General features: G+C 45.5%; 1 protein-coding gene across 1 annotated transcript in view; it reads right to left on the bottom strand.

Moving 5' to 3' along the window:
- Window positions 1-11,752, bottom strand: part of LOC101984426 (inhibitor of carbonic anhydrase) — a 38,989-nt gene that overhangs the window by 12,926 nt on the left and 14,311 nt on the right. Inside the window, exons 7-11 of the mRNA XM_005367777.2 lie at window positions 9,988-10,166; window positions 7,719-7,890; window positions 6,618-6,760; window positions 4,528-4,618; window positions 2,986-3,042 (exon numbers count right to left, since the gene is read on the bottom strand). Coding sequence (XP_005367834.1) covers window positions 2,986-3,042; window positions 4,528-4,618; window positions 6,618-6,760; window positions 7,719-7,890; window positions 9,988-10,166 — 642 coding nt within the window. The remainder of the gene's footprint in view (window positions 1-2,985; window positions 3,043-4,527; window positions 4,619-6,617; window positions 6,761-7,718; window positions 7,891-9,987; window positions 10,167-11,752) is intronic.

Here is an 11,752-nt window from a genome sequence, read left to right as displayed (position 1 = left end):
GTGTGTGTGTGTGTGTGTGTGTGTGTGTGTGTGTGAGAGAGAGAGAGAGAGAGAGAGAGAGAGAGAGAGAGAAACAGACACACACACACACACATAGAAACAGACAGAAAGAGATAGGAAAGACAGAGAATGACAAGAAATGGAGGCAGAGAGACAGGAGAGACAGAAGCAGAGAGACAAATGAGACAGTTAAGGGAAAAAGACAAGAGAGATGTAGATACGGAAAGATAAGAGAAAAACACAGAGAGTTGGTGTGATCATTTGATGGTTGACTTGACAGGAACTAGAACCACCTTGGAGATAAAGCTCTGGGTATGTAGTGAGGGATGACTGAGTTAATTGAGGTTGGGAAGCAGGTACCAATCCCTGGCCTCCATAAAAAGGGAAAAGTTGCCAAGCCCTGACATTCATTTCTCTCTGCTTTCCGACTACTGATACAATATTACCAGCCAGCCTCTCACTCCCATCACCTTGCTTTCAGCACTATGATGCATTGTATCCCCTAGCACTGTAAGCTAAAATAAACCCTTCCTTCTGTTGGATGCTTTTGCCATGGCAACAAGGGAAATAACTGATGTATTTGGTTCAATACAAAGCTTTCTCCACACATGCTCTGATCGAACTTTTTCTACCATAGCCAACATTTGTCTGAACCGTCTTCTAAACATCCTTGGTGACCTACATTTGCATATGACTGCAGCTCCTGGGAATCCCAACTGCTCTTGAAACAGGTGTGTTGTTTCTAACCATAAATGATCAGACTAGCATACTCGGCTGATGAGTGGCCAGACCTTGGCTTTTGGGATGAGGAAACAAACAGTGCAGTGAAGACTTCTTAGCCATGAGTCTAGAAAGGGGAGAGCTTTGGGGTCCTGTCTTACAGAGAGATTAGAGTGGGCTGCTGTAGCTGAGCAGGGACATGACACTTCAACTTTGCACTCTGGTGACCTTTGTGAAGCATGGCCGAGGGGCTTCTGTGACCTGGTGCTCAACAGGGACAAAGCCCTCCTGAGGCTGAATGTGCTGTGCTGGGCCAAGCCCTCAGCTCCCTAGATCTCTGCTGAGCCTAAGTAAGAATCCGGTGTTCACCCTGGGGCTCTGTATCCAGTGAACTTTTAAACCTTATCATTAAATCCAATGTTATCATTGAATCTAACAAAACAAACTTCTAGCCCTAGCCAGGGACCATTTGACTCAGTAGAAAGAACCCAATAAGTTTCATTTTCAACAGATTCCCAGGTGATGCTGATGATGCTGGTCCTGAAAACACACCCAAGGACCACCATGCTCCACCTGTAACTTTCAAGACTGGACTCTTCAGGGGAGATATAAGCTCCTTCAGCCTATGTAGAGAGGCCAGGCAGGAGAACTTATCTCCTGGGTGTGTGTCCTGGTTAGCCTTATGTCAACTTGATATACAAACTAAGAGTCATCTGAAAAGAGGAAACCTCACTTGAGAAAATAACTTCATGAGATTAGACTCTAAAGCATTTTCTTAACCAGTGTCTTAGTTAGGTTTTCTATTGCTGTGAGGAGACATCATGAACACTGCAATTCATATAAAAGAAAACATTTAATTGCAGTGACTCGCTTACAGTTCGGAGGTTTAGTTCGTTATCATCATGGCCGGAAGCAAGACAGCATGCAGGCAGACATGGTGCTAGAGAAGGAGCTAAGAGTTCTTACATCTTGACTCACAGGCAACAGGAAGTGGTCTGTCTCACTGGGTGTGGCTTGAGCATATATAAGACCTCAAAGCTTGCTTCTATAGTGGCACACTTCCTCCAACAAGGCCACACCTACTCCAACAAGCCACGCCTCCCAATAGTGCCACTCTCTTTGGGGATCATTTTCCTTCAAACCACCATAATTTGGGAGGACCAAGTCCATTGTAGATAGTTCCATCCCTGGGCTGGAAGTCCTGGGTTCTATAAGAAAACAGGTTGAGCAAGCCATAGGGAGCAAGCCAGTGAGCAGCACCTCCTTCATGGGTCTCTTCATCAGCTCCAGCCTCCAGGATCCTGCCTTGTTTGAGTGTCTGTCCTGACTCCCTTTGGTGATGAGCTGTGATGTGGAAGCATAAGCTGAATAAACCCTTTCCTCCCCAGTTTGCTGTTTGGTCATGGTGTCTCGTCCCAGCAATAGAAACTCTAAGACAGGCTGGTTCGTTTTAAAGATCAGGTTAACTCCCTCATCGATAAGTTCCAGCTAACCACAGGGTAGTTCCCATTTTCTTCCTCTTCCTTAGCAACCCTGCGAATCTCCTCACATGGGGCCTCACTTGTTCCTAGAAGTGCCCAGATGACTCCTGCCCCAGTGCTGACCTTCATGCAAGGATGGGCACAATATGAAAGGAACACAGGGCTGTGTCAGGAAGACTTGGAGGTCCCACTTACTTCAACACTTCTCAAGCTCAGCTGCAGCCACTTCTGGCTGTATGCCCCTGGGAAGCCACCCAGTCCTTGGGCCTTCATCTCCTCATCTAGATCCTACGGAGCAATAATGTCCGTTCTACCAGATTGCTGAGAAGAATAAACAGGAGCCGTGCTAACAGAAGTCTTTTCAACTGTGGGATACCTGCAGACATCAATCATTATGACTGCCTTGAGACAGTTTTGTATATCAGCAATAACCTGGGCTTCTTTTTTCAACTCTAATAAGTTTGGTTTTATTTATAATTTTTTTTAAAATTTATGTGTATATGTGTGTACCTGCATGAATCTATGGGTACAGATTCCTGAAGGTACCAGCAGAGGCCAGAAGAGGGCATCAAAGAGGGAACTGGAATTACAGATATGTAAGCCACCTGATGTGAGCACTGGGCATCAATCCTGAGTCTTCAAACTTGGGTCCTCTGTAAGACCAATCATATTCACTGCTAACCCCTCTCTCCAGCCCACAATTGTGTTTGCTTTTAAGGTTTCTGTTATCCTCTTCCCAAGCATCAGGCTCTGCTTTTAAACCCGATGTTCCTGACCCACTCACCTTCCAAAGGTGCATTCACACACTGAGACCCCAGCCTCTCACCACCATGTGTAGACACTAAAAAGAAAAGCAGAAACACTGAAGGTTGTTGTGCGACGTTTTGATTGCATTCTGACAATAAAGTTTTCTTTGAATCAGAGGGCCAAGCTAGCTACTAGCTGACCAAAATTAACCATAGAGGTCTGGGAGGACTGAAGACAGATAGAGAGACAGGAAGTAGTAGGGTGGAGCTTAGAGAGCTTCTTGGCTCTTTTGAATGGAGGGACAAAAGAGAATGGCGATCACTTCTCTGCTGCTTCTCTTACCCCCTTCAGGTTCTTACCCCATATCTAACTCCCGAGTTTTTATTGAAAAATTAGATAAATGCATCAGAAGGTCCGTGTTAAACTCTCATATAAGTTACTCTATCCAGGCTGTGAACTTCTCAACCTCAACCGAGATTGACTAAAATGAGAAATGTAGATTTAGTGATCTGTCACTGGCTATCAACTGGGAAAGGGTAACCCCCTCTCCTCCATCCCAGAATCTCCCCAAGACTCAAACAGATACAAAAATAAAACAAGGTGCCCCTTGAAGGGGAGGAGAAGAGAGACCACAGCAGATATTGGCCGGGATCCTTTTGAAATAGTCGTCTGGTTCTGATGTCTTCCCTGAGCTAATAGCACGTCTAACCCATGGGCATTTGGCAAGCACTGTGGTGGATCTGCCCACCCCACACCCTCAGGATTATTACAGCCATAGTAAGAGGTATGATCTTGAACTCTGTCTGTCTGTATCTGTCCTGGCAGGGTCAGAGATACTGAAAAGACAGACACTTGTTTCCCCCTCACTTTGATGTCAGACTATTGAAACAGTTGTCCCCAAGGAACTGGAATTCCTCCAGAAATGTTGTTCTGGGGAAGGGAAAGACTGAAGTACTACTGCCACACTGGGGAAGAATTTGTCTCCCAAGGAGAGACTTCATATAGTTCTGACACTTGTCAAACCACCTTGCAGAGGAAACTAAAATATATGATAGATAAATAAATATTGGGTGAGACCACACCATGACCAGGACAGCTCATCTGTGTATAACTCTTGCCTTCTATTTAAATTTGAACCTTCATATTAGAATCCTGAAGATGGACTTGGGGGTCACGATGCCTCCTATTGTTCCTCTTCCTTGCATGGCTATGGTGAATAAAGTCTTTCTCTCCCTCCCTCCCTCCCTCCTCTCTCTCTCTCTCTCTCTCTCTCTCTCTCTCTCTCTCTCTCTCTCTCTCTGACTTTTCACTATTATGTGACTCTTAAGTTGGTGCATTGAGGAGAGTGGTTGAACTGTCATGGCTGCCGTGGCCCAGTCCTTGATCCTAAAATCTTTGCAAACAGGTCTAACACCCACATATGTAGCTGAGCTGACTCTGTTGGGAAGTACAATATTCCACTTCAAAAGCCCTAAGATACAAATATAGTATCATTATCTTACCAGAAAAAAAAATGGCACTATTTCATCACCTTTCTGTGCTCCCGCCCAGAGAGAAACAGAGAGTCCCACCCACTCACTGTAGTTCTCGCCCAGGACGGGAACCAGACCGCAGTGGCCAGCGACGTAGGCAAATCCTCCATCCAAGCTCATGGCGTCTGCTTCTCCTTTCTGTGGTAAGAGAGAAATCAGTTGTGAACTGTGTGGCTGTCTTCCATCCCACCGACCCTCAGAGTCTTCAACTCATGAGTTCCTATTATGTGTACTTATTTAATCAGACTGTGGTACTCCCAAATCTTCTGCCATGATAACATGGAAATTAGAAAACCAGACCTGTCTTTGTCCTGTTGGCTAGAAACAAGGATCTGACTTGGGATATCCCTGTGTCTTCCTAGGAGATCCCTGGACATGCACACAGCACACTTTCTTTATGACCATTATCACTTAATTCAACAACCCATGTGCCAGGCTCAGGTACTCTATTTAACCTGCTTCATGGAAAATGTTTTCTTTCAACCAGAGGAATCAAATCTGTCCCCCAAATCCTATCAGCACCGCACTCAATGGCACAAGAAATGTTTCCAACAAACAACTAATAAATAATTAACAAAATGATGAATAACCATTAAATAATTCATTCGCAATTAACTTGCTATTTCAATCATTTTTTTCTAAACAGAGCAACTAATGTATTCTTATAGTCCTACATAAGATCACTGAGATAAAGTAGTTAACCGGAGTGTAACTCATACTTGTAATTCTAGCACTGGTGAGGCTGAAGCAGGAGAATTGCCATGAGTTCAAGGCTAATCTGGGCAACATAGTGAGTGCCAGACCAGCCAGGGATATAGAGTGAGACTTTGTGCCAAACACCAGCAACACCAATGCACATTCATGTATGCATTTCATTTTTGACTCCTCAGCAACCCTGGAAATCTAAAAACTAACCAGGGTAGGGAAAAGGTGCCCTGTACCAGGCTCTTCCCCAGCATTGTGCTCGGCTGGGCTGTAGATCAATGGGAAGGAAGAGCAAGGGCCAACTTTAATGCCCAGTACCAGCCAAATGGCAAACAAACTCTCAACAATAATAATAAAAAATAATTAAACGAGTGACACTCTGTGAACACACATATTTAAACACTGGGCAATGGATCACTCACCATGCCTCATAAAGTCAAATAAAACAGAAAGTGTCATTTGATAACCAACAAGCCAATGCAGAAAGATGTTAAATGATTTGTCTGATGGATGGTCTATTTCCTACAGTAACCACTGTGCCACATTCAAAGTACACATCCCTAAATATTGTAAGATATGTATAGTTTTTCTCAAGACAGAGTTTCTCTGTGTAACAGCTTAGGCTGTCCTGGAACTCAATCTGTAGACCAGGCTGGACCTCGAACTCACAAAGATCTGCCTGCCTTCTGAGTGCTGGGATTAAAGGTGTGTGTCACCATTGTCCTGCAAATTTTATGTTCCTAAAATGACTGAAAAGTACCCTGAGGGCTTTGATGAGGTTTAAGAGAGTTAAAGGAAGTTTACATGTTGTGTAGAAAGTAGCTGCAGAAATATTAGCTATAGATTAAGATTAACAATGAACTCAAAAATACTGACAGTTACAGGGATAAAAAAATTCCAATCCCATATGTATAATAGCAAATAATTTATTAAACAACTCAAATATAAAAACTATCAATTAGCTAGATAAATTGACACTGAAATATTTAGCAGGAAATCATGCAGGATTTGGGGGTTTTATTTGTTTGTTTGCTTGTTAGAGACAGTCTCCTGTAACCCAGGCTAGCCTCAATCTTACTAGGTAGCCAAGAATAGCCTTAAACTGATCCTCTTGCTTTCATCTTCCAAGTGCTGGGATTACAGCTGTGCACCACCATGCTTGGATATGCAACTGTTAAAAACATATTTTAACTTACGGTTTCATTGCCTAAGAAAGTGCACCTGCTGTGTCCAAGACTTTAAATAATAAAAGTAGCTAACACGTATTAACAGCTTACCCTATGCCAGGCGACATTCAAGAGTACTCAAGTTGTAATCTTTACAACTGACAAACTTTGGAAACTACAGACCCTACAAAATCTGAATCCCATGGGTTAGTGCCGAGAGATTTACCCAAAATCAGGGGCCCCGATGAAGAAGTGGGACTTCCTACCGTGATGGCAGCAATGCAGTCCTCAGGAGTCTCTTCCGTGACACATGCCAACGCTCCACCACTCACAGCGCTCCAGTGGTCGCACTTGGTCCTCTCCTGTTGGCCCACTGCACACCACTGCACCCTCCGGGAGTCTTCCAAACCTAGGATGCATAGAGATGATGCAAGGACCCCCCCCCCAAAAAAAATTCCCAGATGACTGCAGACATGCTGCCCAACGGGGCATCACTGAAGGCAATGAGCGGGTGTGACTCATTTCACGCCACAGTCCCCGGCTGCCTGCCATTGTCTAGGAGAAATAGAGATCCAGGCGTTCGTGAAAAATAGTGACAGTGGAGCTCTTCCCTCCCTCCTGATGTCACCTCCCCAGGGAAGCTTCTCAGCTCTCCGTCCCAAAGCTGGGCCTTCTGGAACTTTCCTTTGCAGAACTTCCATGCAGGCAGTATCCCATGGAAGTCATGTGTTCTGCTCTGATGGTCGCATTGCTGATGCTCACCCCAGTGTGTTAGCTTCACCTAACACTCTGTAGATGCTCAGGGACTATTGTTTGATTAAAAGGAGGGTGAAGATAGTGAAGAAGCAAAGAATGGGATAGAAAAAGACAGTGGGGAGTGGCAGCTGCACTCAAAACCTCTGGAACTCCTTTCTAGTTCTGCTCCTGATTGTAGCCATGGCCACGTTCCCATGTCAGCTTGGGATGGACCGTCCTCCTGTCTGTCACTGGGTGAGTGGAGCCAGTTAACACAAGAATCCAGAGCCACCATTGCTTTAAATTGTCTATCATATAAAGGTCCTGAAATCCCTTTTGTAGGGACTGGAAGAACACCTCAGTAGCAGAGTCCTTGCTTCACATCTGTGAAGTCCTGGGTTCAAGTCCCAGCACCACCACTTCCACCATATAACATTTTTGTCGTTAAATAACTCAGATCTTTTCTCTGGCTCGGCAGAACATCTGCTCATCTGCCCAGGATATTGAGTAGCTCTCGAGGCCTTTACAGATCAATAAGGTTAGGTGATATTCACAGCCACTAATTCTAGTCCGGGACTTCTGCCTCACCCTGTGGTGAAGCTAAGCAGGTCCCTCCATGGGGCCTGACATACCTCTCTTTAGTTTCTTAATGCCAGAAAAATATTCGTATCCCAGGTACAGGTTGATGTCCATCTTTGGAGGAACCCTTAGAAATCCATGAGCAGCATCAGTGAACAGCAGGTCTTTCCCGTGAGGGGAGCCAAAGAGCTGGAAAGCAGATGACTTGCCATGTCCAAAATGTTCCTGTTCAGAGGCAGGAGAAGGAATGGAGGGACACTGTTGGCATGGGGTGAAAGTGAAGACAAAATGAACCCGAGCTAGGTAAAGGGAAGGGAGGGGAGAGCCACGCGGTCATCCTTGGCCACCTTTTCTTCCTGCTGTTCCAGCTGCCTGCAGTTAAGAGCACTTCGAAAATACTAAATGGAACATTCCAGAAAGCAATTTTAAATAACTCTAATTATAGTGAGTATACGGTTGTATTTTCTATATATTATTATTGTTGAAAATCCCTTACTATGCTTAATCACTATCATATATCTGAGTGCACAGAAAAAAATACAAGACAGTTGTTGACTCACAGTGGTTTGAATTTGATTTTTTTTTTAGCACAATGATGAAGGTTTACTGGAACACAGTTCACTGCATCAAGGAGTATCTATCTATCTATCTATCTATCTATCTATCTATCTATCTATCTATCATCTGTAGGGTTTAAGACTTTCTGCAGTTACAGGAATCCACTAAAGATTTTTATTTTGTTTTTGATTTTTTGGGGGGGTCTTTTTATTTTGTTTTCTTTTTTGTTTTTCAGACAGGGTTTCTCTGCAGCTTTGGCAGTCCTGGAACTGGCTCTGTAGACCAGGCTGTCCTTGAACTCACAGAAATCTGCCTGCCTCTGCCTTCTGAGGGCTAGGATTAAAGGCGTGCACCACCACTGCCCAGTTCCACTGAAGATTTTAAAGTAACCCTTTACACATAGAGGGAGATATCCTGTATACAAAAGCAATGCCCAGGGCTTCTAACAGGTCTCTTCATGGAATGTTTTACTCAAATTCCATCTAGTCTGAGTCATGTAGACTTGGGGAACTGCTAGGATCTGACCCACAGACCTGTAGAAAGCAGTTTGAGTTGGTCTTGTGCCATGCAGCTGCTGTAGGACTCTTGCTGTGTGTTCCCATGGGCAGGGTGATGGCTGCTGCTTGCTTGTCTGCCTGCCCTGGTGGCAATGCTAGACTTCTCCCTCAAGTCGCTTGCTCCAGCACATTGCCACTAGGGCTGCAGGTGTCTTGTACCCTCTCTTTACTCCAGGTTTCTTGCTAAGGACCAGTTATGAGAAGCAAACAGTCTCTTGTCTTTCAGGCCTCCAAATACTTCAAAAGCCCTGTGCCTGTGTCACCTTGACCTGGCCCACAGTTGCTCCTGATTATAGCTTATAGTAGCACCTGCCCATGTGCGCCTTCAAGGGACTGCATTTGCTAGGTTTGGCAGAACACGTCTGTAATCCCAGCTCTTGGGAGGATGAGGAGTTCTAGTCCACCCCTGGCTACACAGCAAGTTCAAGGCCAGTCTGGGCTACACTAGACCTGTCCCAACAAAAACCAAAGCAGAACGATAACAATAACAAAAGTCAAATGACTGTATTTTGTCTCATGTGCTCTGCATGGAATGCCACCTGCTGCTGTCCCTAATAATCCTTCGCCCTTTCTTTGGGCACACACAACTTATACCCAGGGCTCAGGATTCTCCCCAGAATGTTCTTCAAATAAATTCCTCTGTTAAAGCACAAAGTACATGGCCCGTATTCTTAAGGTTGTGCAATCCCTCCTGGTGATGGTAATGTGTGCACGCCTTGTGCCTGTGTGAATTCAAGGGTAGCTCTGTTTAGTTCATCTCTGAGTCTGAGTACCCTGTTGACAAAGATGGGACAGGGTACAGATGCTGATTGGGAGAGAATGCCACCAACACAGAGACAGAGCTCCTGATCTGGGACCTCAGTCAGGGGAGTCCCAGGCCAGGGTGGGGTCATGAGAGAAGCACTTTGTTGAGGCATAGGGGCTCTTTAGAACTGAAAAGAGTGAAACAGGACAGGAAGCACTTCTGAGAGTCTTTAGCTCCCAGGATGGTGATGCCAGTCACGTGACCCTTATGGCCTCTACTGCCTGAAATAAAGAAAGATCAAGTAGATTGTCAGTGAAGGGATCCTGTGCTAGCACCACCCACTGTGTCCTGAACACACAGACTTCTAGTCTATAGTCAGATGGCAAGTAGGACCCTACACACACACTATACACACTGAACAAGGGAGCAGTAAGCTGGGGAAAGGATGTTGGGCAGGGGTACCTGGGCGACTCTGAGAAGCTCTTGGATCAAGTCCTCTTTGCCGTCCACGCTGCGAGCCACGACAACATGAGAAGGGACCCGGGCCAGGTGGCACTGCTCGTATTCCTCCACTGGCCTGCGGGTATTGTCAGGGCAGAGCAGCTCGTACTGGTCCCTGTCTGCTTTCTGTGGCAGTACCTCTGAGGAGGGAAAGTTCAGGTGAGCAGAATGAGCTAGGAGCCACACTGACCTCTGCCCACCACCACAGAGCGAGTGGGCTGAAGGGGACAGAATCCTTTCCAAACATGCTTTACACAGGTGAGAGAGCAGAGGACTCAGCCCGGAAAACAGCTGGTTTACACTCTCATTGCAGGTCACCCAGGGTTGGGTACCGCACCTGGCCAAGGCACCCTCCAGCTGCCCATTCCCCAGTAACTCTGCAAATAAAAATGGTGACAGCAAATACACGTTGAGCAATGACGGCCCACACGACTGTACACAGGGCTCATGTCTGCCCAGGCCTCTTTATACCTAAAGAAGGCCAGACATGGAATGATCACATTATAGACGTGAAGAAACAGAATCAGTGTCTCATTGGTGCTGCCATCCTGGGGCAACCAACATCCCTCACAAAAGCAGCCAAGTTCTCCAGAAACAGAGCCTGCTGGGAAAAAAAGCAATGACAGAGTCGATGGTAAAAAGAAGGCTAGGGTCCCAGTTGGGGAACTCTGCAGGTGCAAAGAACAGGTTCCTCTAACGCCATGTTGATTTTCAGTGCAATCATAAATTGAAGTCCTAATCCCCAGTGTCTCCAAGTGTGACGTTACTTTAAAGTGGTCCTTACAAATGTCCACCAGTAAGATGTGATCATACTGGAATAGTTGTATTGGGCTCCTAACCCAATACAACTGGTGTTCCTGTGAAAAGAGGAAATGGGACAGAGGTGTGCATGCAGGGAGTCTGCCATGTAAACATGAAGTCAGACAGTGAAGATGTAAGATGTGTGTGTACAAGCCAAGGAACACCAGTGATGGCCAGCCAGCCAGGAGAGTGGCACAGAAGAGTCTTCGTCATATCCTCAGAAGGAACAAGCCCTGTTGACACCCTGATCTTGACATTCCAGCCTCCAGGAGAAGGACATGACGTGTTTCTATTGCTTAAACCACCTAGTGTGTGGCACTTTGTATTGGCAGGCCTGGAAAATGAACACAGTCTTTGGGACTGATAAAAGTCTTATACCGAAAGAGGAGGAGCTGGCCTGGTAGTGCAGGCCTATCCCAGCTACTCATGAGGCTGAGGTAGGAGGATTGCAAGCTCATGGTCAGCCTGGACAATAAAGTGAGTTCAAGACTAACTCAGCCAACTTAGTGAGGCCATGACTCAAAACGAAGGAAGTAAAAAGAGGGCTGGGAGTACATGGCTCAGTGGATTGGTACTTGCTGGATGTGCAAAGCCCTCATTTCAATCAGTACTGGAAAGGGGGGGCAAGAAGGAGGTAGGGGGTTACCCTCAGATTTTGGAGATCATTATTCTTTTTTATGAACTATCATAAATTCAATATGTCACAGAAAAAACACATGTAAAATCTTTATATTAAAAAAATATTGACTGAATACGGAAACACTCACCTGTAATCACACTACTTAGAAAAGTCCAAAGAGCCAGGTGTGGTGGAACATGCCTTTAAGGCAGAGGCAGGTGGATCGAGGCCAGCTTGGCCTATGAAGCAAGTTCCAGGTCAGCCAGAGCTGTTACACAGAGAAACCCTGTCAAGAAAGAGAAAAAG

This window comes from Microtus ochrogaster, unplaced genomic scaffold, assembly GCF_000317375.1.
Source record: "Microtus ochrogaster isolate Prairie Vole_2 unplaced genomic scaffold, MicOch1.0 UNK24, whole genome shotgun sequence".
Taxonomy (NCBI): Eukaryota; Metazoa; Chordata; class Mammalia; order Rodentia; family Cricetidae; genus Microtus; species Microtus ochrogaster.
Note: the sequence above shows the minus strand (reverse complement) of the source record. Positions and strands in the feature narration are given on the sequence as shown.